Below are 25,508 nucleotides of genomic sequence, written 5' to 3'. Positions count from 1 at the left end.
GTCCTTGTGGTTCTTCGCAGGTGCAAGAGAATCTGGGATTTTCTCAGAAACTGATGCACCACCTGGCGGTACATGACTTTCTGCCAAGCGACAGCCTAGTGCGCAGTTGCACTTCACGTTGTGGCTGAAATGGTTACGAGTTGAGGGTTCTACTAAGTTTCACTTTGATTTATGAACGTGGTATAGTGATAATATGAGAGGGGTGTTATGGTTGTAAGTCTAATGCATGAATTAAGATTAGGGAATAATGTTAAAATTGAGTTTTGGTTAGAGGTATTGCAATGCGAAAAATAGTTCAAATAAAGTTAGATAAATCAGAAATACGCACGAGTTGTATGTGGAACTTGGTTGCTAGTTTTGGTGCCACTAAAACATAATTAATCTTTTTCTAAACTCAATTGCTAGTTTGTAAAGTGATGAATGCATGGATACTTATGTTTATATACTATTGGTGTATGAGATGAGTCATTGTGCAATGGAGTCTTATTGGGATATAAGAATCCACAATGAGGGAATCTTATGTGAGAATACGAGAGCGATGTTCGTATTGGATGGCTCTACTTGATTGTTACGAGCGAGACGTTCATAACGGGATGATTCCACGCGTGTTGGACCACGAGCAACAGGTTCGTGGAAGCATTGAAATCCCTAAGATCATGGTTGAGTAGGTGCTCGTCTTATATAGGTTATGAGACATGTGGGCATTATACAAAGGGTTTTATAAATAATAAAAAAGTTAAGTATTTTGGGTGAGGGTTATTTAACTTCTTTTATGTATGTTTTATTCATTTTAGCTCACCCTTTCTGTTTGTGTTTGGTGATGATCATGTGATTTGCCATACGGGAGGATGATATTTCAAGTGATGTTGTTGACGCATAGAGCCAAAGTGAGAGCAAGCATGGGGATTATTTTAAATAAGCATGTTATTTTGTATTTCTTTTAAGTATGATGTTCAAACTTTGGAACTTGTAATAATTATGTTTGAATTGTGGATTTTGGACTTACGCACGATTAATAAAGTTTTAAATTTTCCACGTTTTTGGGAACTTTATCTTTGATATAATTTATTTGAAATTATAAATTGTTTAATTAAGTAATATTTGCCTAGGATATTACATTGAGCCTATGGTAATTTATCAAGTTCCAATTCCTTGAATCCTTAACAAGTAAAATCATACATTAAGTTCAAGAGTCTTAAGATTATTAATGGTGCAATTATGCATTAAGTTCAAGAGTCTTAAGATTACTAATGAATCATGTTCTATCCCTGGATACAAGCTCTATTATCTAGGTTCAAAAGACATTTTCCAACACCTCAAGAATCATAAATCAAGCATGGGAACGATCCACATCAAGCATGAAGCACGAAAATCAAACACTAACTTGAATTGGAAAATCATAATATTAACAACACAATTTTACATAAGAATTCAATGTTTTACATATAATCTCAACAAATAGAAATTGCTTTCCATAGTGGAGAACCTAGGGTTTTACAAAATTGAAGAAAGGAGAAGAAATTAGAACCATAAAGTAGAAGCAATCCCTCTTCGAAGGTTCTCGACAACTGCTTCATGCTCCAATTTTTCCTCTTATTCGCATCTCTGCCTCCAATTTCGTAACCCATCATCCTCTCCAACACAAAAGGGGTAAAACCTCCATGGATGAAGAAAGAGGTCCAAGAAGGAGAAGGGGGAGTTTCCCAACACCCCTAGCAGCCTCAAAGAGCCTCTCTCAAGCACCCAAGGTGTTTCTATTTGTTCAAAATGAGGAATGCCCCTAAAACTCTTGTAGAAACATGATCAAATAACCATATTCGCGTATCAGGGTCAATATTCTCGCCCACCAGCTTCATTCTCGCCCATTGAGGCCTAAAATCGATGTTATTTGACTTGTAACTCGTTGGGCGAGACATATTTTTGCCCAGCGACTCGAATATTGCAGTTTTGTGCTGTCATTTTTGCCCAACGAGCCATCAACTTACCTAGCGAGTCAGTCTGGCACCCAATGGTGGTTTTTGGGGCTTCCAAGGGTGGTCCAAGGCAGTATATACCTATAGGTGAGTCATTTCTTCATGTTTGCAATACTGGGCACAATTCTGGTTCACTCAAACATGAGCTACATCCAGTTAGTCAAGGCAACCTGAGCTTGACTTTGCACTATTTCAAAAGATTTACAAAGTTCACAACATTACACTTTTAAAATATGTAAGAACACCACACAATGACTCTTGAATCACACAAGAATCAAACCAGCACAACAAGACACCTCTTGCAGACATGGAAAACCACCAGGCATAACCTAAAAGCTTGAGAAAGACCAAACCTTAGTGGTAGCACAACCTTGCCTACCACAACCACCTTCTCCAAGCTTCAAACACCAAGCAAAATGCTCTAAGAATGATCCAAGATCAATATTCACCAGTTGCACTCTGTATGATCACAAAAGAGAGAGAATTCCACAATTTCCAAAAAGATTTCACACTCAAAAATGATCTTCACACCTCTCTTTCGAAAAATATAGCTTTAATAGTCAAATTATCACGAAATTCAACATGTTGATTTTCAAATCAATCCGTTGATTTCACTTAAGTGAAATCAGTCTATTACAAAATAAATCAACTAATTGAATAAGTCTAGTTAAGACTATTGCAACTAACCTTTTAATTTGTTAAAAATTCATTCAATAGATTAAAAGATATCATTTAACCTGTTGAAAAACATTTCAATAGATTAAAAGACACAACAAAGACCTTATACACCTAATTGATGAAAAATGGTCTACAACATGAATTACAATCTTCAAGCTTGTTTTTCCCTTGATCAATCCAAATAAAGAACATACACACAAGGCTTGATCAAGATGTGAAACATCAAATCTTCACATCTTCATCAATGTAAGCATGGTTCCAACATCTTCCAAGGCAATGGCTTCAAGTACTTCATTAAAACTTCATCAAATCTTCAAGCACCAAATCATCTAGGGTATTTGTGCCAACACATCAACATATCAATTTGAGCTACCAAACACAATATCAACACACAACCATACATTCAAACAAAAACATCATGCAAGTAAGGTTTAACTTCCCTCACCTTCGAAGATAGACTCGAACTCTAATAACCCTCAAGGCACCTTCAAACTCGCGAAAGTTCAAATTCGACCTGAGACAATGGAAAATAATTCAATCGTGCCCACACAGCCACCGATTAGAAGAGATACAAGTTGGAAACCAAAAAAGATGTAAGCATTGAAGACTTGCATGCATCGTAGAAGAAACAAAAAAGACGAGAAAAACTAACTTGTCCCAAACAAAAAACTAAATGGTAGGAATCGAAGGTCTTGCTACGAGAAATGACCCTACGGTCACAATTTTATAAACGAACAAACAGAAAGTGAAGTATGAGGATTCAAAGATGAAGATGGATGAGATGGAGTTGAGAAAAAAGAAAAAAAGGTTTATGCTTCTTTTGAAAGTAAAAAACTTGAAATTTGGGATTATTTAGAAAAAAAAAATTTACAGAATTTTACGAACAACATATTTTACGATATTCATTATTATCATTATCTGTTAAAATTTATTAAAAATTTTAGATTATAGAATATATTTGTTAAATAGTATGTGAAGTTTCAAATTTATACCAATTTTTAACTAATAGTGTTTAAAAAATGTTTATTAGAGAACGTTACTACTTTTTTTCTTTGTAATTATATCATTTACATGATTGTGTATAATTACCAAAAATTAGAGGGACACTACAAAAATATTTGTAAGAAATAAGTATTTGAAAAATATTCATAGATGCTTCTTAAATCAACAGCGCGATTGACGCTATTTAAATCTATTCACAATCATAAAAATTCTGACAAGTATACAGAGAAATAAATTTACTCCATCAATTATAAAAAATACGTGTCTTCTAAACAATCTTTTACCAATATCCAACCAACTTCATATGCATGTCAATAGTAATTTAGTTAGCAAGAAAAGAAACTTGATAGAATTTAGTTAGGATTTAGCCAAAATTAGAATTAGCATTGAATTAGTCAAATGAAAGAAACTACTTATTTCCATAGTTAATGTACAATACCAACTTTTACAATATTTCTAGCAAAATATATATATATATATATATATATATATATATATATATAATATAATATAATATAATATAATATAATATAATATAATATGATTAGACGCATGCTAATAAATTTAGCTGAATATATGAATTTTCCTTTTCTACTATTTCAAACATGTGGAATTGAAAAGAAATAAATATTTATAATAAAAACAATTTTTTAAAAGTTTAATATGTTATTTATAGTGGTGTTCCATTCAAAATTATCTTTGAAAACTTTTATATGTATCGAAACTATAAACACTAGTTTAGAGTGTACAAAATGACTTGTTTGAACTGGACCATTTTTTATAAAAAAACTCTAAAGCACTTTAAATTGTATTTATAATTAAACTAGTTAAAAGAATGCATCATACCGTTTTAAATTAAGTTTCATTCAAATTAAATTAGTTTTATTAAACAAGATTATACTGTTACTCATTTATATTTGATTTAATTGATATTCTATTAAAATATTTTGTTTTATTGAGTATTTAACTTTTTTTATTTTTGTCTTAATATTTTTTCATGTGATTTTTGTAGTTATTAAGACGATATGATTGTTTGTTTGTTTTTTTTTATATTTTTATCTCTAACTTGTCAATTAGTTTGTTTTCTCTCTCTCTCTCTCTCTCAATCATCTTTAACTAATAAACATTAGAATACTTAACAAAAATAAAAAATATTTTAAGTATTCAACAAAACACAAATTTTTAATAAAAATTAGTTCAAAAAGATTAATTTATAATGTATTTACTACTTAATTAAATTTTTAAATTTTAATTCCTTTATGCTATCAGGTAATCATTAATTTATTCGTAGCTTTTAAGTAATAAAAATGTATTCCTTTTTAATTTATTATGATCAGTGAAGGATATTAATATTTTTCTCTTGGCTTTATAGTTTTGAACTTCAATGATGATTATTCAAAATATAATAAATTAAGTGAGAAATTTCTTCATAAGGTATTTGTAAAGCTATAAGAAGAAAAAGAAATTGGTTAGCCTTTTTAATAACTTAAAGCCCAATAGTCACGGCATTTCTGGAGCCCACTGGATCGAAATGTGAGAAAATATCTGTTTTCGGCTGATTAATATAAGAATTTTCTTGTAGGGTTATTTTCTATTGATATAATAAAATTTTAAAAATTATTGATAATCATATTGAATGTCAAACTTATTTAACAATTAAATTTTTCAATATAAAAAATATTTATGAAAACAATTGATTTCACTCACCTGGATTACAAGATAATTGATGTCATTCTTAATAATATTTTCATAAATAGTTTTTAATTTTAAATATATAGCTTTTAATTTTAAATAAATTTATTTAAAATATAAATTTAGATAAAAAACTATTTTCAACGTACAATTTAAATAAAATTATACGCTAAAATATCAATGTAAATAAATTTGATCTTTCTAAAAAAATAAATTCAAAAGAGTTGCAGTAAAAGATATTTTTTTTTAAAAATTATTACTTTTTAAATATCTTTAATTTTATATGTCTAAATAAAAATATATATAAATTTTAAACGGTTATTTGATGATTAATATTTTTTCATTATTAATATGTCAAACAATATAAACAACTCAAATTCAATATTAAAATATGTATGAAACATCAAATAAACCTAACAAAATTTGATTAAAATGACTAAATTCACGTATTTCAAAAGATGAAAGACTAAATTAATCTAAAGTTTCGAAATGGACTAATTCCAAAATTTACTAAAAATTAAGAGACAAAAAAACATATTTAACCCTTTGTCTTATTATAAGTATTTTTAGGACAATCATTCCCATGCTTATCTTATCTTTTTGACATCATTTCTATTGATGATCTTTAAGAAAATGATTAAAAGAATGAAAAAAGAGGCATCTGTTTGCATTTTTTAATTAAAAAATACATAATGTATGTGCGTTTTTAAAGAATATTTTTATATTGAGAATGAAATATTAAAATAAATAGGTCAGTTAAATTTTTTCTTTGAAAAATTCTATATTATAATTTAACATATATAGAATTATAATAAACTTGTTTACAAAGGGAAAAAAAGATCTCAATATTAAAAATTAGTCTAAAGATATAGGTAGATGAAATTTATAAAAAAAATGTCATCCTCTAGACACATAAAGCTTTAAATTAGTTGGTTTGAATAATGAATGGTGATGATATTATATATTTCTCGAAAATTTTCTCTAAAACTTTCATCAAAATATTGAAATATATTTATTTGGTTATAACTTATTAAATTATATAAATGAATATAAGTCTTATTTTACAAAGTAATTTTGTACAATTGAATTAAATTTAAAATTTATTTTTGAATATTAATTTTATAAAATTGAATTAAATTTAAAATCTTTTTTTTTTTAAACATACTGCCATTCTAACTCTTATTTGATCACCTAATACTTTGAGGTGTTGATTGTTCTTTTATGAGGTGATGGACGTATTTTAAATTTTTTTATGATATGTTTAACCATTTAGTACAGAGTGAAAAGCTAAAAAAACCATGTAATTAATATGAAACATAAAAAACATATTAGACATAACATGATAATTCTTGTAACATACAAGGTATTAGTTGTGTTAAATAAATAAGACATGACATAGTACTGTTTTGTTTTGATTAACTAATAATGTCATGTGAGTCTTGTGATCAGAAAAGGGCGACACCTTTAAGCTTAGTCTTAGATGGCAGCATTCTAGTGGTCCATGGAGGGATTGCAATGTGTAAGGAGATAGGATTCTTCATGGAGAAAGATTGAGAAAAGCGTTTTTCACTTTCAGTTTCAGTTATCCCTCACTTCTCTTCTGATGCTTTTCTCAAACTCAACTAGTTCATCACAGTATTCACTCACCCAAATGATAAGGCAGTAACCCAAATGGCTGCCACGTGCTGCAACTTCACCCAACCTTCTTCTGCTTTCAGCAAACTCCATGACCACATTCAGCTGCAGCGCTACTTCACAAAGTAACTTCCTTTTTCTCTCTCTGTTCATCAACGAAAACGGGAAAGTGAAAGATAGCAAGTGAATTGTTTCTGTAATGCTGTGTTGAAGAGAGCTTTGATTTGCAGGTGCCAGCAGAGATCAACATGTAGTGTTGTGAAAGTCTTTTTTCATAGGAGATATGGGGGAAGGTTGGAAGTTGAACAGTATCAACATGTGTTATGTGCAAGAGGAGTGGAGTTATCCCCTTCTGTCATTGGAGACTCTGGAGATGAAACTGAGGAAGATATTTCAAAGGAAACGTTGATTTGGAGAGCCATCAAGTTGCCAATTTACTCTGTTGCATTGATTCCTCTCACTGTGAGAATCTGAACTTTTAAGTTGAGCAAGAGAAGGTAGTGAGAGAATTTCTAATTTATTTCTTGGTTTCTATGGATAGGTAGGTAGTGCAGCAGCGTATTTGCAGACAGGGATATTCTCAGCTAGATGTTATTTTGTTCTACTGGCTTCCTCAGTTCTTGTTATTACCTGGCTCAATTTAAGGTAAGTTTCAATACTATATTTTCTTAAATATACAATGAAAATGGATTCTGGTGGCAACATCATTCGAACTTTGGAAGCCATAATTTTCTGTCAAAATATAATATAAACTGCCAGTACCCAAATCTTAGGCTAAATATCATTTGAAAACTTGTAACAACATGGACACTAACAAAATGTACTACGTGGTTCTTGAACCATTCTATCAAGTTTAGCAGGTACTAACCATCCAAGGAAAATGATGCAATTCTATGAATTTACTATCAATTTTGGCTCCCTCTCCCGCTTCATTACTCTTATGGATCATTCTTATCAAATACTTCCAATGTTCATAAAAGGAATATACTAATAATTGTTAAGTAATTTCTTATGTCTGGCCATGACAGCAATGATGTTTATGATTTTGACACTGGAGTTGACAAGAACAAAAAGGAATCAGTTGTAAACCTGGTCGGTAGGTGAGTTTTTCTCAGACTTGGTTCTGGTGCTTTCTGTCTTCTTTTGCTTTTGTATTTGATACAGAGAAATAACTCAGTTTGATTATTCCTCATGTTGAATTTGGACAGTCGTAAAGGAACCTTCATTGCTGCGTACTTGTGCCTTGCTCTTGGCTTCGTTGGGCTGGCTTGGACTGCTGTTGCAGAAAAAAACATTCGTTCAATGTTGTTTCTTGTTTGTGCAATTATTTGTGGCTATATATATCAGGTATAAGTTTCTTCTCACATCAGAATAGTGTTAGAAAGTTATTCAGCAGTTATTAACTTTAAATTTCTCTGCTTGGCCCTTTTACGTTGCAGTGTCCACCATTTCGGTTAAGCTACCAGGGGCTGGGAGAGCCCTTGTGTTTTGCAGCATTTGGTCCCTTTGCTACTAGTGCTTTTTATTTACTACATGGGAGTGCAAGGTTGCTTCAGCTACCTAACTAGAATGTCCCTAACACTCTTTTCATTTTTCATGGTTTTGATTCTCAATGTTTTGGACAGTGTGATGAATCGTGTCCCTTTAAGTGGAACAGTTCTTTCTGCATCAATTCTTGTTGGCCTCACAACATCTCTTATCTTGTTTTGCAGTCATTTCCATCAGGTACTTTCATTTCTGTGATTAAACTCTTTAAGGTTTTGAGTAACTTTGATTAGGTGGCATGTTTTTATGCACTCCACAGGTGGAAGGAGACAAAGAGGTTGGGAAAATGTCACCATTGGTACATGCACTTTGTCTAATTTAACATATTTTTTTTTGTTCAAGTTAACAATGTAAATCTACCTTTGTTACTTATTTTCCATTTCTCTTTCAGGTTAGACTTGGCACTGAAAAAGGTGCAGAGGTAGTGAAAGGGGCAGTTTTGATGCTTTATGCTCTTTTGGCTGCTTTTGGTCTAAGCAAGGCACTTCCTCTTACTTGTATAGTATGTACTTCTAAACCTAGTCCGTTTTTGCATCTCATTTATGATGTTTTCCCTTCTTTACGGTTATAGTTGATGTTTGTGTAAATTTGGACCATGCACTTATGATTGTTCTTCTGGTTATGATTATGATTGTACTAGTTCCTTTGTGCATTGACCTTGCCAATGGGAAACCTGGTCGTTAGATTTGTAGAAGAGAATCACAAGGCAAGTGAAAAGACTCGTGCTTAGTTTTTGTTTCCCTGGTGTATTTCCTGAAGTTTGCTAAACATAAGTTGTACTGTTTCAGGACAAAAACAAGATTTTCATGGCTAAGTACTTCTGTGTAAGGCTACATGCTTTGTTTGGAGTTGCTCTGGCTTTAGGCCTAGTACTGGCTAGAAAAACAACATTTACACCATGGCCAATATTGAGTTGAAGATTGGCTTGTGGAAAGAGGAAGTAAACCATAACATTCTGGTGATGAACACTTTCTTCTGCATATGGTTTCGAAACAATTCTCATTTTCTTCCTCTTCTTGTGGCCTAATGAGTTTGAAGAAACTGAATGACATTGACAACAATCAAGAGTTGTGCAGAAAGCAGAAGATGGTTCCACTATACATGCACCTTTCCACTGTTAGCCCTTAGTTGATTAGAAGAACAACAGTCGCTGCTAAGAATTTTTTTTTTTTTTTGTGAAATCAGATCACATGTAGATTCTTTAATATTTGACAACAAACTATACAGATTAGAATGAAAATTGGATTAACCATAGAGTGAAATGCTTCTAGCTTTACTAATTAATTAATGAGATGTTGAGTAAATAACAGAATAAAAATTCGTAAAGCGTGTAAGCTTCTATTATTCATGATAAAGTAAGAAATATTTGGAAAGAATATCTAATTATGTTTTAGTCATTAGATATTATTGTCTGACCAAAATATAGTTTATGTTTTTTCATGGATTAAATTGTTATTGATTTATACATACAAAGACTAAAATAGTCATCTGTCCTATTATATCTGAATTAGTGCAACTGAAAATACCTTACAACTTCTTACAACATAATTATTATGTTGTTAAAGGGTCCTAAATGTTTTTTATTTTCAAGACGGAATTGAAATATGCAAACTTTTATTTATTTATTTATTATTATATATTTATTGACTTGTGATTAAAATAAGAGCCACATCTCTCCTAAATTTATGTTATGTGGGAAAAGTAGGATCAACAAATAATCACAAAGTAGGACTAGCCTTTTACCCCATGAAATGATATAAACCAATCATCTTCCAAAGGGTCATGTTTGAAAGAAAAACACAGACAAAAATAATTAGCAGTATTGCGACCAATTATTACATGATCGAATTTAAGAGATGTTAAGATTTAAAACATGAATATTAATCATTTTGAGATAAGTTTGGATTTATACAACTTGAGTACATTCGATCATGTAATTATACTTATTATAAAACATTAAAAACATGAAATAAAATAAGAAAAGAAAAGAAGATCATATTAAAATAGAATTAAATGTCATAATTATAAAATGTTATAGAATTACACAGTTTAAATAATAAAAAATTTACAAATGAGATGAGACATGGGGGAAATAGCATGCTAAATGAGGTAGTGAAGAGCAAAAAAGGGGTCCTCTTGAGCGGTTCTCCTTCTTCTTCAACTTAGGTCCTAACACAACATTCTTTTCTCAATTTCCCATCTTCTCTGTATTGTTTTCCAGATTGGAAAAGGAGAGGAAACTATTGTACACACAAAAAAAAAAAGGGACATGCATGCATGCATAACGTGAAACATAAGACAGTGTAACATTAAAATGTGGGTGTTCTATATGTTCTCATTGCCCGTGGCTATTGGCATGGTTATTTTTACTTTGCATTATTTCTCTGGGCCTGATGTACCCAGATATGTGTTCTTCACCGTTGCATACACCTGGTTCTGCTCTGTCTCCATCATCATCCTCGTCCCTGCAGACATTTGGACGGTAATGCATACACATTTATTTCTGTTTTCTATGGTTTTTGTTGTTTCTGTACAAAAAAGACAAGAAATAGAGTTAAGTTATAGACTCTATTTCTTTCATGAACAGATATTTTTACTTTTTGGTATTTGATTCACTGCCACTTGATCAATTCATTTCCCTTCATTGATAGGCACTAAATAATTATGAGAGTGGAGCAATCTCCTTCTTATGGAGTTTGTCATATTGGAGTACCTTCTTACTTACATGGTAAGCTGTTTCCCTATAATCTGGTCCCACTTGACTAACTCCTCTGAAATTTCATAGCTTTATGTGATGTTTATGTATGCCTCCATCATGTGGAATAATTCTATTACCTTTTGTAATTGACAAGATTTTGATTTTTTTTCATGAGTTATTATCCTAGTTGGTATGAAATTGTGTGCAATATTTAGGATGTTTATGGCTGCTAGGTGAATAGAAATACACACTCATAGTTCTGTATTAAATTATTTCTCTAAACAGGGCTGTGGTTCCCACTATTCAGGGTTATGAAGATGCTGGAGACTTCACAGTGAAAGAAAGATTGAGGACCAGCTTACACGGAAACCTTGTTTTCTATCTGTCTCTCGGTTCTGTAGCACTCTTTGGAGTCATCTTACTAATTTCTTTACACAAAAATTATTGGTCTGTTTCTTTCTTTTATATTTCTGTTATCTTTCATTTGTTTACTTGAATCATTGGATGTGAACCCTTCTTCTAGTTATCCTTAAATTAATTTTATATCCAACTTTCAAATTTTCTGCACACTGCCAAACTTTTAAATCATTGCAAGCTTACCCTCTCTACTAACTTTATGTTACATAATTTTCAGGAGTGGTAATATTTCGGGTTTTGCCATGGCTTGCTCCAATACGTTTGGACTTGTTACTGGTGCATTTCTACTTGGATTTGGTTTGAGTGAAATTCCAAAGGGCATTTGGTTGAATGCAGATTGGAGCATTGAGCAAAAAGTTCTTTCACATAAAGTTGCAAAAATGGCAGTCAAATTAGACGATGCTCATCGTAATTTTTCAAATGCTATTGTTGTAAGCTATTCATACCATTTGTCTACAATGACCCTCTAACAATTAAATGTGTAAAGTCTTCTGAATTTGCATTCATTGTCTCTTTCCATGAAAGTGGGATTGTTGTCACGTAATTTTAAGTATCCTGCCCTGCAATATCAATCATTATTGATCCAATTTCAATTTGAGAACTGCAATAAAAACTGTAGAAAGTTTGGCATTCTTTCATCTTGATAAGTAGCATATTCACTTTATTGACAAATTTGGTGTGGATCAAACTAAATCTGCATTGCAATGATAAAGAGAAATGCTTTCTTTTTTATCCTTTATTCTTTGCAGATATGATTTTTGATGGTGTGCCATTGTCAGATCACACAGGCAACATCAAAGCAAATGTCGAAGCGGGATTCTTTGAGACCCTACATGAATATAATTGACAGAATGTTGCTTCAGATGGTAAAGCGTTTTTATACATGCTGGTATTTTGCTTCAAAATGTTCTACTGATATATACATGTTCATGTAACTGGATTTTCCAGTTGAAGGAAGACCCCTCCTTCAAACCACAGGGTGGAAGACTAGGAGAAAGTGACATGGATTATGACAGAGATGATAAATCTATGGCATCACTGAGACGTCGTCTTAAGAGAGCTCGTGAGCAGTACTACAGATATAGAAGGTAGCCACTGATATATAGATGTTGGTTCAGGGTTATGCAAGACTCTTGTAGGAGTTATTTTCATCCTTCAAGAAAATCCTTTGCCTCATTCAAATACCTTGAAACTGCATGAAATCTTGATAATTTAATGCAACATGGCTAGCAAAATAAAGGTTAATGAGTTGACCTTTTTGTGTATGTATGTCCTCTTGTGCTGTACACTGTTCTGTTTATATGATGAAGTGTTCGTTTCTGAAATGCCATTTGATACAACATACCATAATACTCCTATTTTCAATAGATGCATATTCTCTGCATGTCCTAAGTAAATCTGTGTAATGAATATCTTACTATTATTTTCATTAATGTTATCTTTCTGCAGTGAATACACAAAATTTGTCTTAGAAGCCCTTGAGCTGGAGGATACCATAAAGAATTATGAGCGTCGTGATACTACAGGATGGTTTGTCTTAACCTTCACTTTTTCTCATTTTTCAGTTTCTTCATTGTCTGTTCTTTTGACAGTTTCTTCGTTGTGCTGTTTATTTTGAGATTAAAGATATATTTTTTCTCCATGTTGCAGGAAATATACTTCATGCTTGAGGCCTGAACGCATAGGCAGAGTAGGTGCATTTTTGGAAACATGTGGTACTTGCCGCTTATTAAATTTATGAGCTCTTTCTACTCTTTTTTCTGATAAATGCTTGTATTGTCACCTTTAGACTCACTAGTTTTACTTTATGGTATTAAAACTGATCTCTTTACATGTAGCGTGTTTGAAATAAAATCTATGTCCCCAAATATAAAAGCTATCTAGATGATCTCCACAAAAGTCATCACCATGAAGTCATTTTCTTTTGTTTTACAAAAGTATTAGAGTTTGGATCTCCACAAAAAGTTTCTTGTTAGGTACTGAACAGAACCATTATATCTGACTGAAATGTAAATTTATCAGAGTTTCTATGGAGATGTATATTATGGAAATATGTTGAGAAATCATTGGCTGTTATATTGGGCGTCATGTCATTTGCAATTCTATTAGCAGAGGCTACCATACTAACCAGTGGAGTTGATTTATCCCTTTTCTCTATCCTAGTACACGCTGCTGGACAGCAAGAAGTGCTTGTGCAGGTAATTTTTGTAGGATTCTTCCAATATACTTTTCTTTGTAATAAAGTAATTTTCTTATCTCTTTGTAATAACATCTAGTAGTATACATAATATCCTTCTAACAACACATCCCCTCAAGTTGGTGAATGAATATCTAAAATAACATTTAAAAAAGTTGGTTTATTCATAAATAAAAAAAATAAATTTAAAAGAAATAGTAATTAATCATTTATCCATGAGATAATTTTGTTTAGGAAAGACAAGTTTTCCTGTCAGAAAGATGAAACATTTGCAGAAGTTTCGGTTTTGCCATCTACATACAGCATGAAATTAATAGTTTCCTTTGTTCATTTTCCCAGTTAGCTGCCTTCATCCCCTTGATGTATATGTGTATTTGTACATATTATTCCTTGTTTAAAATGGGAACGATGATGTTTTACTCACTGACTCCAAAGCAAACAAGCCCAGTAAGCTTGCTTATGATATGCTCGTAAGTCGCTTTCTATAAATATACTATTTTCTAATTCATTTGTATGAAGTGTATAATCATTCTAAATTCTTTGCCTTTGCATGTATTTCTTTTTTTGTGTGTGTAGGATGATTGCAAGATATGCCGCACCCATCTCATACAACTTTCTCAATCTCATAAATATTGGAGGGCATAGAAAAACCGTTTTTGAGAAAGTATTTTACTATATACTGGTGCTTAATTTGTTGTTCTAAAGTCATGATGTTCTCCTTATCTATTGTCTAAGAATTTCATCCAAATTTGAGGGTAACAAAGGAATGGATTGGTTGAATATTTTATGTTTATCCCAACTCTTCATTTCAATTCATATACCTACAGAAACTCTGTATTCTAGCTCTTATAAAAACAGTAGGAAGAAACTTAGGAGAGTGTTTCCATCAAACAACCATAAGAATGATAACATGAAAATTTCTGCAATGATTTAACATCTAATCTATCACTGCATGTTATTTAGAAGATCTTCACCTCAGCTCATTAGATATTCCTGACCTCTTCCCTAATATTGTTGAAATACTCATTTTTTTTTGTGCAGAAAATGGGAAAAATCAATGACGCTGTTCCCTTTTTTGGGAAAGGATTCAACAAAATTTACCCCCTAATAATGGTTATATACACTTCACTAATAGCAGCAAATACTTTTGACCGGGTCATCAAGTATTTTGGGAATCTGAAAATATTTAAGTTCATCAATGAGGATGCAGAAGATATGGATGGATTTGATCCATCTGGGGTAATAATCTTGCGGAGAGGTGAGTTCAAACCTTTTTAGTTTCTACAACATCCTTAATTTTGGAGCCGTAACTCCATTACATCTAATTTATTACCTTTTCTCAGAACGTTCTCTACTCCAGCAAGGGCACAATGTTGGTGAACTTGTTTTCCCTCTGGCCAGAAGTTTCAGCATAACTATGGATGTTGAGTCAACAAACAAGACCACGGTATGCATCTAAACTCAGTAGGCTTGATCATTTTTCTTCTTAGAATCTTAGAATGTGTCCCAATTTTAAAACTGGCTCAAATTCTTAAGCTTATTGTATCACTGAACCAAGAAATCTGATCAGCAACAGAACAGAGATTTGTAGAAGAAGCATTACAAGCAATATCGCTAGGCTAGTCTTTTTCAACTAACCATATTAACTAAACTCTCACTTCCCTCCTTCTATTTGTTCTTCAGGATCAGGATGAGAGTGACACTACCAACACACTGGAAGAGGAAAATGAAAACCAGGACAAGATTAGAAAATTTGGCAGCAGAAAATATGCAGCTTTGAGGACAAGCCTCAACGAGGAAGTGTCTACAAAAGATTTGACCCAAGAAGGAGTTTCTTCCTCCTTTACAAGTGATATTAATGATTCTCAGAGCACAAGTTCAGCACCATCATCATCATCATCATCATCAGTGTTAGCCTCAAGATGGGAATCAATGATGGATGGATTCAAAAGTTTTAGATCTAACATTGACTCCAAGAGATTTATCCCTATATCTAATCCTCCCGAGTCAATTCTAAACTCAAAATCTTCATCTGATTCCCTTGATGAAATATTTGAGAAATTGAAACATGCTCCTCCTGAATACAGGGATTCTGATGACTGAAATGATCATGAGTGGACTTCAGGGAATTGGCATTTGCAAGATAAACTGTGTATCTCTTATATAGGGAGAATTAGTGAGCAAATTTTCTCCTCTGATAGAAATGTACCCAGATGATAGATTATGCTGAACTTCATATGCAAAACAAGAACACGTAGAATGTGAACACAGTTTGAAGAAATGCTATAGGGATACTCTTAGCATTTAACAGTAACTCTTCACAACATCACATTTTTCATGAATTATCTGTCTCAATTTTTTTTCTGTTGGAAATGAGTAGAAAAAATTAGGGTATTAATATTTTAATGGTGATGAAATTAATAAAGATTTTTTCTTATTTCACATCAGTTAAATATTATTTAATACAAGTATGGAGGAAGTGTGTACAGTTTCAAATAAGAGACATAGTGTGCAGTAATTAATCTGAAATTAATGATCTCTTTTTCTTACAACAGGTTTTCTACTATCACTGCACCACCATTCACAAATTCCATTGGTATTTCTTAGAATTGCGGAATCAAATGTTACAAGGATGAAGATTAAATAAATAAATTTTAGTTTTGAGAATAGATTTATGGTAAGTAAAACAGCATAAATAGGAAGAAAAATTGAAAATTTTCACGCATGTAATTATTGAGGTCCATCGTTACAGTTACAGTGGCCACTCCACGTTTATGTATGTTCATTAGAGGTAGGTAAACCGGTTCGGATCCACGTACCATTTACGGACCCATTTTTAAGACCTGCCTCCTTCAGCGCCAAGAGGCAGAGACGTCGCCGCTGCAGACCCCGTCGCCGGTGCTAACACACGGTGGTTCCTCAGCGAAGAAGATCCGCTGTTTGAAGAAAAATATTTTACCTATTATTATTTGAACCCGCGAAGCAGTGCTATCTGAAAGCTTTGGCTAGAAAAAATCCGTTTATTTCGTGGGTTGGGACTTATCCGTCAGTTTAAAAAGCGGACCTCAAACGGGTCGGAGCGTCCGCATAAGCAGACTAGTTGTTGATGAATTGACGAAAGAGAAAAGGTAAGGAGGGTGTGATTTTTTGGCATATTCGTATTACGCAACGCAGAGAAGTTCGCTAAAACTCTTCAACGCAAATGGCTTCTTCTATCAGTCTCTCCACTCCTTTCTACCGCCCTAGGTTTGTTTCCATCTCTCCATTTCAACACTTCATACACCATTTCCCCCTTTTTTTTAAAAAAAGAAAAAGTTACTTTACGAATGTTTGGTTCTCGTTTGGTTTAGTTTAACCAGTGTTGGTGATAATTTTGATGTTTTAGTATAACTCTAGTTCAGCATATCACCGGAAACGAAATTAAGATTGGCATAATTTTCAGTTCTGAATTATGGATGTCCATTTTGAGAATTTAATTGAGCATATCAGAGTGTGGATTCAATCAAACATGTTTAATTTCTGGATATCACATGTTGTGTCTGTGATATCACCTTTTGGATGTTAAAAGTGCTAATTGTATACCTTTTGGCTGCTTTCCTGTTGGATGTAGCGTATGCAAACAATTGAAATTGTTTACTGGGTTGCACAAGTTCTCTCTCAATGGACCTGGGTCGGATTTGTCCTTTCTCCAACTCAATGCCAGTGTCTCCAGTGCTACCTTTAGAATTAAAGCTACATTGACCTCTGGACGAGGAGTCTGGGTGTCTTATCCAAACAGCAATGGTGTGGGAACTGAGGGGCAACGTGATGTCGCAGCATTTGGAACTCCGGGAATAGACACAGCAGTGCCAGCAGGCAGTGGTTTTTCTGATGATGATGATGACGAGTATGATTTCGACACTCCAACAGAAGGTTTTGCTTCCGTTCCGGAGGCCATTGAAGACGTTAGGAATGGAAAGGTTGTTGCTTTCTCTGTTTATGGGATCTGTCTTTTTCTTTTAGTTAAGGGGAGGTTTATAGTGTGAAAGGTTTTGGTTTTGCATTTATGAACTAAATTTGTGCTTCAGATGGTTGTGGTTGTCGATGACGAGGATAGGGAAAATGAAGGAGACGTGATAATGGCTGCGGAGTTGGTTACACCTGAGGCCATGGCTTTTATTGTGAAGCATGGAACTGGGATAGTTTGTATAAGCATGAAGGAGGAAGATTTGGAGAGATTGGAGCTTCCTTTGATGGTAAACAGTCAGTATAATGATGAGAAACTTCGCACAGCGTTCACTGTAACAGTGGTATGTACAATTTGGTGCATCCATTCTATGTATGTAGTTGTTCTGTGTATCTATGATGATGGTCCTCCTTTGTTAATGTTAGCTAGAAGCGTTACATTTCATTGCCTAACGAGATAGTCAAGCTAGTTAACTTCAGAGAATAATTTGTCTTATATGAAGCTATCCTTCGATATGCCATATAGTTGGTTAGGAATTCAGTGCAACTTTATTACATTTATCGTGTATCTCCAAATATTTGCAGATCATTTAATCATTTACCAGCATGCATCATGTTAACAGAGCTTATTGAAATTAAATTCATGTTTGCTTCCCCATTAAAAACACTCGTGATATTGAAATATTTTCGCGTCCAAATGAATCAAAATCCTGAAATTACAAAGTGAAGCAACCAAACTGGTGCATTTCAAATTGTTTGGAACATGCATCCTATGATGCAGTTAATCATACGATGTTATGGAATCGTATTTTGTTACCATTAAGGAAATTATTAATGTATCTTTCTATACTTAACGCTTTACGTACTTGCAGGATGCTAAACATGGTACTACCACAGGGGTGTCAGCTCGCGATAGAGCTACGACAGTCTTGGCCCTTGCATCCAAAGATTCAAAACCAAGTGATTTCAACCGCCCAGGCCATATTTTCCCACTAATGTACAGGGAGGGTGGTGTGCTGAAGAGAGCTGGACATACAGAAGCTTCAGTTGATCTTGCCATACTTGCTGGTCTGAATCCTGCAGCAGTTCTGTGTGAGATTGTGGATGATGATGGTTCAATGGCTAGATTACCTAAGCTTCGCCAGTTTGCAGAGCGTGAGAATTTAAAAATTGTATCTATTGCTGACTTAATAAGGTATGTGTTTATATTTCATGAAACATTCACTGTATGCATGTTTATGATATCTTTTAAGTGAGTTTCTTCAGCTACTGAAGATATAATTTAAAATACCAAAAGTTGTTTTTCTGTTATACTTTTGACTTTTGAGGCCATTGTCAAATAACTACAATGATTGCTTATGAAGTACATTTGATTTAAATTTTCATTTACAATGATTTTTTTCAAATAAAATTATTCGAACAGAACTTCTATTTTATTTTTATTCCATTATATGTCCCAGAATTAGAGTGCCATTGAACAAAAAAAAGAATCTATATAAACCGTTAAAATTTTCTCAATGCTTATTTGATTTTGTGCTTTTATTTCTTTTTTTCCTTACACAGGTCTTCTTTCCCTGGGTTTTGCTTCCTGGAGACTTTTCTTTGAATACTCCAGAGATTGACTCTTATTTTTATTGCAGGTATAGAAGGAAGAGAGATAAACTAGTAGAGCCTGCTGGTTCTGCAGTAATACCAACAATGTGGGGGCCATTTACAGCTAACTGCTATAGGTCGCTTTTAGATGGCATTGAGCATATTACAATGGTTAAGGTGAGCAATGCTTGTGTTTATGTTGGACCATTATTTGTAGCAACAGGTGCGAACAGTGTCGATAGTTGGACTGAATATTTTAAATAAATAACAACGAAAAAAATGTGAAAATAGAAAGGATTCCAATATCGTATAACAACATGAATTAAAATCACCAGGCAGCTTCGTCTATGTTAATCATACAGCGCTGCAATAAATCCTTATTGCTATGCTTAAATCCAACCTTTTTACTTTAGGGCAAATTGATATTTCCAAATTTCTTTCTCTGAAAATTAAAATGACTTACTACTTATAATAAGTTTTTTTAAGCTTATTTCAATAAGTGTCTTTGTGAGAATATGATCAAAATACACTCTTTTTAGCATATAAGTTTCATGATTGAATTCATGGCATAAGCTCTCATGTGATGAAAGCTTATTAAATAAGTGCTTAATTTAGTTATTTATCTTAATTATTGGGATTAAGGCCAAACTCTTAAAGTATAGGGGTGATAATCGTGGTTATCTTTAGGAATTACAAATGTATGTAAGCATATTATTATCATTTAAACTAACATCGGCGTAGTATTTTCTTTCTATGGGGATAAATTGATGTTCAGCCTTTGTTATTTTCATCATTTTGTCTTCAAGGTGTTTGCTGGTAAGTTTATGGACCTGAAGCATTTGCAAAATAGAATTTGCTCAACTTATGTTTAACTTTTTTCCGTTTAGAAAATTAAATTGCTTAACAGTAAACTTTTAGCCAATGTGGTGGTTCTGACTGTTTATAGCTTAACAGGGTGACATTGGTGATGGACATGATGTACTTGTGAGAGTACACTCAGAGTGTCTCACAGGAGACATATTTGGATCTGCCAGATGTGACTGTGGACATCAGCTTTCGATTGCAATGCAACAGATTGAGACTGCTGGTAGAGGTGTATTGGTCTATCTTCGTGGACATGAAGGAAGGGGCATTGGGTTGGGCCACAAACTTCGTGCCTATAACCTACAGGATGATGGACGGGACACTGTAGAGGCTAATGAGGAGTTGGGATTGCCTGTTGACTCAAGGGAGTATGGAATTGGTGCACAGGTAATTATAGTAAAAATACTTAACGAATGGAATATTGAATGTTATACTCTTTGGATTCTTTTACGGTCTTACTTCTTAGTTCATGGTGATTTAGAATGGAATTTAATTTCTTTGCGCGGATCTTAAAAAGTTGGACTTGGTTAACTAATTAGAAATTTCTAGGAATCTTGAATCCAATCCGTTCCTTTTAACATGGGTTAACGGACTAGTCTGTGTGTTCAGCCTGTTTTGTCACCGTAATAGTTATCACAGAAGTCAACAAATTTACTATGTATATCATTTTTGTGATTGAAATGTAAAAATTTACAACGAGATGAAAGTTCATTGGCATGCTATATCTAGTGCAACAGATAATTTCCTACGATTTATTTTTTGTATTGAGTCAGGGTTGGAATTTGAAATTGCTTTTGCAGATTTTGAGAGACTTGGGTGTTCGTTCTATGAAGCTAATGACAAATAATCCAGCAAAGTATGTGGGACTCAAAGGTTATGGTTTGACAATTTCCGGTAGGATACCATTGTTATCACTTATCACAAAAGAGAACAAGAGATACTTAGAGACCAAACGTGCGAAAATGGGTCATGTATATGGCTCAGAATTTAACAGCATATTGAACAATCCAGACAGTGGCAATGGTAAAGCCGGCAGTGGTGATGATTCTAATGCTGCTCCTGGCTTATAAACCTGCTTTTCCTGCCAGATACGCAATTTTATCTCACAAACAGCATAAAGAGTGGTTTTCTATACGGTTCATGATTTAATTTTTCTGATTCATTTGCCTGATTTTTCTTCTGGCAGGCTACAAATTAGGCTTCGTCAAACATTTGTCACTCTTAAACTTTATTAAGTGCCATGTAATGTATGTATATCGTAGTCTCGTAGATGATATATCAGGCATTGTCTAGACAAACTTGAGGTTCACTTTATTGCTTTCTTCTGTGTTTATGATATATATATATATATATATATATATATATATATATATATATATATATATATATATATATATATATATATATATATATATATATATATATAAAGGTGTGCGCGTTTGTGTAGTTTCATTTTACAGTATTGTGTGCATTTGTAGAGAGGTTCGTTATCAGAAAAGTACATCTTTTACACTGAGCTTTTGTTACCCAAACCCATCACTACCATTCCAAACCGACCGCCATACACAGTTCCTTTTTCTTAACCTTGTGTTTGGAGAAAAGATTTTCACAATTATAAGAAATTGAAATACATTTTATTTAAATTATTTATAATTTATTTATTTTTTATTTCTTAAATACTTTGTTTAGATAAAATAATTGAAATGTTTTATATTTTAATTTTTTTTTGGATAAAGTAATTTAATTTCTATTTTAAGACGAAGTCAATTTTATCATTAAGACCAAGTTGAGTTAGTTCGACCTTCAATCTTGTACATGTTTCAACTTTTGGTTTAGGTTGACTCGAGTCGATTTGACTTGATTCAACCTAGTTCAACTTGAGTCAATTCAACCTGGACTAACTTAGCCCAATCTTGGCTTGGATTTTTTCAACTTGGGCAAAATTGATTCAACTTTCAGTATAAATTTACTCAATTGACCCTTCAACTCAAGCTAATGTGATTTAAGCCTTTAGTCCGAGTTGACTCAACTAAGACTTTAGCTTGAGCCGACTCGACTTAACTTTCGTTAGTGAAGTGAGAGTGGGTGAAAATGAGCGAAATTTCAAATTTCTTATATTTTTTAGAGTATTTGAAATTCTTTTATTTTATTAATTTGAAATACCTTCTAATTTTTCTTAAATTTAAAGTTCTTTCTAATTATTTTATCCAAATCAATCGTTTAATATAAAGAATTTTAAATTCTTCAAATAAATAAATTATCCTCTAAATCATTTATCGAAACATAACATAAACCCTTTCTAAATCTTCATTTGGAATAACGTTCAAAATCTTGTCCTAGGTCAACATTCCCATTGTTCTTCGATTAGAATATGCAACTAAGGTAATGGGATTTACATTTAGTTTTTTTTATAAGGTAATAATATTTTGATCCCTTTTTAATCCACCTCTACAATCACATTTAGATTATTCCATCACATCACTAAAATAATCAAAATACATAATCGAAGGGTAATTATAATGATTGATTAAAAATGAGTCAAAATATTATTATCTTTTTTATATATAAGTATAATGTACTGCAATGGAAAATTTAATATAAGGTCAATATCCCCGAGTTTTGCATTTCTTCTTGAACTGGGCCATAAAACTTCAATGATGCCTCAAAACTGTTTGATAAAAGGGGGTTTCTCCCTACATCTCCAATAATATCTCCTGTACCCCCAAAACTAATTTTATTCCCATCTTTGCCCATGGTAAAAATGAAGAGTAACTCACTCTCTCTTTTTTACCGTGTCTCTGCACCCCCAAAAGCACACACTGTGGCCCTCTGCACCTCCAAAACGCACCCCAATGCAAAGAATCAGATTCCCTGCACCCCCAACAGAAGAATCTTGACCTAGTGCGCGTAAGGAGCCTCCCTCTTCTCCTTGGTCTTCTCCCACGCAGCCTCACACAGTGTTCATCGTTCTTCTTCCCCTTCTCCCACACACACAGCCTCCACACAGCGTTGTTCTCCCCAGCCAGCATACTTTTCTCCTCCAAACCGTTCTTCTCCCGAAGCTCCGCAGCATCCTTTTGTCCTCCACACACCCTTCTTCTCCCCTGGGTCAGCAACACCATTTTCTCCTTTCGCGCAAGTCCTCTACTCCATTTTTTTACAGTTAAGTAATGTTATTTTAATATTAGTATAGTGCATGTGTAATTACATTTTAATTGATTTAATTCATTTTACCAATAGATTAGAAGATCGTGTTGGTTTGAATATTTATTGCACAGATTTTCCACGAGCAGGCGTGAAACGGAATTCAAACCCCTTATTTTTTTTTAAGGAAATGGAATGTGTAATCCGTTTCCTTGTTTTTTTTTTTCGAACTCATGCTCCTCCTCCTCGATGACAAAGAACCCCAATCATCACCACCCCAATTTGTCGTAGACGACTCTGTGGCACAACAGTTTCCCATTCCTGTATATACTATTGTAAATATCTACTACCTTGCTGGATCGATAAAAATGGAATTGATGAGAGAGATTTGTGACATGGTTGGGTGTTGATATTTATAAGGGTGATGCAAGAGATGGGTAATTGGCAAATTGACTTTTGGTTCTGGATTTGCGATTGAATTAATTAATATCTGGTACATGTGGCAGATAGCTAGATGTGGTAATTTGGATGTGCATGGCATTGGCAGCTGAAAGGGTAAGCTTTGTTGACCAAAATTAAATTAATTTTGTGATTTTAGGGTAGAGGGACGTGTAGGACCCAGATGATGAAGTAAAGTTACTTGATTGGGTCCATCATCCATATATATTATTGTGTGAAATGGAGGAGAAGGAGCATCTTTGGAAATGCGTGTGAACGCATGTGAAATGGATTATGTCATCCGTTTCGTTGGTTTTTTTTTTTCGAAACGGATTGTGTAATCTGTTTCGTTGTTTTTTTTTTTGAAACGGATTGTGTAATCCGTTTCCATGTTTTTTATTTTTTTTTTCGAAACGGATTGTGTAATCCGTTTCCCAGAATGCTGAAATGGAATACACAATCTGTTTCGTGTTTAGGTTTTTGATTTTAGCTGAAACGGAATACGTATTCCGTTTGTTTTTTTTTTGTTTTTCCGAAACCCGTTTTAGCGTGTTTTAAATTGGTTGGAGAGGTGGAGCGTGTTTTAAACTGGTTGGAGAGGTGGAGAGAACAGTATTAATGATTGAATTTGAATTGGTAAAGGAACACAGCCTAAGGGAAGAGTGGGGTGTTATAGGTACTATCCATTAAGAACACAATATTGAATGAATTTAACAACTTCACAGCATCAGGATGGGTCCAGAACAAATCGCTTACCACATCAGATTCATCAAGACATCTACTAAAATGGATGTAGTGATCACGTTCCAACATCAACATTAACTGTTGTAACTCAGTTCTTGAACCTCTTATTGAACGTTTGTACCTATATCTTGCATTATACACTTGCTTCAGAGTTGTAACATTACAATCATCTTTTTCTTTCAGAGTGAGAAGTATATTTGCAGGTTTTACTTGACTTTTGGTCATATCAACAAGCAATGACTGTTTAGTAGACTTCAACCTACCCGCATAGGGGTGACCAACTAGAGTAGAAGAGACATCGTGATTATGGTAACCACATTTTACGTTCAACACCCATCCCTCCCCTTGAGAGATGGGTCTCCCTCTCAATCTAAAGGGACAATCACATTTTCTTGTCCCAGATAAACTTGGTTCTGCATCACACTTGTATTTTCTATATTTTCCACCTCTTTCACAACCTAATAATACATGGATCTTTCTTCCTGGTTGTCCATTATATTTATCCGATCTTAGAATAATAACGACAAATCCAAGATTATAAGCAACCCCTCTAACCCATTTAATTAAATCTTCACGTGTTGCGAAAATATCATCGGTTGTAAAATGAGATGTATAATCATGTTTGCAGATATCATGAACAAAATCAGAAAACTCTGACATGAGACTACAATTTAGCTGAGATTCCGCTTGAGAATCCAAAAAACTCAAATAACGAAAATGATGATCTTCCATAATGAACTATAATAAAAAAAGAAATTTTAATACGTAAATAACCCATCCAGGATAACCACATAAATGCATAAAGAATGCAACATGTATCACAGAAAACGAGTGAATGCAACATATCAAAAATTGAAAACTAATTGCATTGCATGATTTACGTTAGAAAATTCACCAATCACACAGTATACATTCACTCACATTAAAAATTCACCAATAACAC

General features: G+C 33.3%; 4 protein-coding genes across 5 annotated transcripts; 3 read left to right on the top strand and 1 right to left on the bottom strand.

Moving 5' to 3' along the window:
* The first annotated feature begins 6,854 nt into the window (after window positions 1–6,854).
* ABC4 (UbiA prenyltransferase family protein) lies at window positions 6,855–9,779 on the top strand. Its single transcript, XM_028062170.2, has 11 exons — window positions 6,855–7,105; window positions 7,211–7,442; window positions 7,522–7,625; window positions 8,009–8,080; window positions 8,189–8,327; window positions 8,420–8,526; window positions 8,606–8,705; window positions 8,785–8,823; window positions 8,917–9,027; window positions 9,166–9,231; window positions 9,314–9,779. The coding sequence occupies exons 1-11, from the start codon at window positions 7,017–7,019 to the stop codon at window positions 9,440–9,442; spliced, it is 1,188 nt and encodes a 395-aa protein (XP_027917971.1). The 5' UTR covers window positions 6,855–7,016; the 3' UTR covers window positions 9,443–9,779.
* A 124-nt stretch (window positions 9,780–9,903) lies between these two features.
* LOC114179666 (uncharacterized) lies at window positions 9,904–16,454 on the top strand. Of its 2 annotated transcripts, none has more exons than XM_085670928.1 (14): window positions 9,904–11,007; window positions 11,177–11,253; window positions 11,509–11,670; window positions 11,858–12,071; window positions 12,420–12,506; window positions 12,589–12,728; window positions 13,090–13,170; window positions 13,291–13,355; window positions 13,663–13,838; window positions 14,177–14,307; window positions 14,414–14,501; window positions 14,879–15,095; window positions 15,181–15,284; window positions 15,521–16,454. In XM_085670928.1, exons 1-14 carry the CDS (start codon window positions 10,840–10,842, stop codon window positions 15,938–15,940), a joined length of 2,130 nt encoding a protein of 709 aa, XP_085527054.1. In that variant the 5' UTR covers window positions 9,904–10,839; the 3' UTR covers window positions 15,941–16,454. The 2 variants fall into 2 exon arrangements, with proteins under 2 accessions (XP_085527054.1, XP_027921879.2); XM_028066078.2 differs by having other exon boundaries at window positions 10,869–11,007; window positions 11,531–11,670.
* A 274-nt stretch (window positions 16,455–16,728) lies between these two features.
* On the top strand, window positions 16,729–21,553 carry LOC114178695 (bifunctional riboflavin biosynthesis protein RIBA 1, chloroplastic-like). Its single transcript, XM_028064750.2, has 7 exons — window positions 16,729–17,083; window positions 17,448–17,796; window positions 17,905–18,126; window positions 18,655–18,977; window positions 19,423–19,552; window positions 20,330–20,626; window positions 21,040–21,553. Exons 1-7 carry the CDS (start codon window positions 17,040–17,042, stop codon window positions 21,307–21,309), a joined length of 1,635 nt encoding a protein of 544 aa, XP_027920551.1. The 5' UTR covers window positions 16,729–17,039; the 3' UTR covers window positions 21,310–21,553.
* A 2,919-nt stretch (window positions 21,554–24,472) lies between these two features.
* LOC146887475 (uncharacterized) lies at window positions 24,473–25,297 on the bottom strand. Its single transcript, XM_085670249.1, has one exon. The coding sequence runs from the start codon at window positions 25,295–25,297 to the stop codon at window positions 24,473–24,475; it is 825 nt and encodes a 274-aa protein (XP_085526375.1).
* Window positions 25,298–25,508: the final 211 nt, after the last annotated feature.

This window comes from Vigna unguiculata, chromosome 3, assembly GCF_037176805.1.
Source record: "Vigna unguiculata cultivar grain cowpea cultivar isolate G323 ecotype 2 chromosome 3, ASM3717680v1, whole genome shotgun sequence".
Classification (NCBI taxonomy): Eukaryota; Viridiplantae; Streptophyta; class Magnoliopsida; order Fabales; family Fabaceae; genus Vigna; species Vigna unguiculata.
This window is presented reverse-complemented; position numbering and strand designations above follow the sequence as displayed.

Coding starts and splice junctions, on each gene's coding strand:
- LOC114179666 (XM_085670928.1), top strand. CDS start 10,840: ATGTGGGTGTTCTATATGTTCTCATTGCCCGTGGCTATTGGCATGGTT. Junction 13,839..14,176: donor AGCAAGAAGTGCTTGTGCAG/GTAATTTTTGTA, acceptor TCATTTTCCCAG/TTAGCTGCCTTCATCCCCTT. Junction 14,502..14,878: donor GAAAAACCGTTTTTGAGAAA/GTATTTTACTAT, acceptor TTTTTTGTGCAG/AAAATGGGAAAAATCAATGA.
- LOC114178695 (XM_028064750.2), top strand. CDS start 17,040: ATGGCTTCTTCTATCAGTCTCTCCACTCCTTTCTACCGCCCTAG. Junction 18,127..18,654: donor CAGCGTTCACTGTAACAGTG/GTATGTACAATT, acceptor ACGTACTTGCAG/GATGCTAAACATGGTACTAC. Junction 19,553..20,329: donor AGCATATTACAATGGTTAAG/GTGAGCAATGCT, acceptor ATAGCTTAACAG/GGTGACATTGGTGATGGACA.
- ABC4 (XM_028062170.2), top strand. CDS start 7,017: ATGGCTGCCACGTGCTGCAACTTCACCCAACCTTCTTCTGCTTTCAGC. Junction 7,626..8,008: donor ATTACCTGGCTCAATTTAAG/GTAAGTTTCAAT, acceptor TGGCCATGACAG/CAATGATGTTTATGATTTTG. Junction 8,527..8,605: donor TTACTACATGGGAGTGCAAG/GTTGCTTCAGCT, acceptor TGTTTTGGACAG/TGTGATGAATCGTGTCCCTT.
- LOC146887475 (XM_085670249.1), bottom strand. CDS start 25,297: ATGGAAGATCATCATTTTCGTTATTTGAGTTTTTTGGATTCTCAAGCG.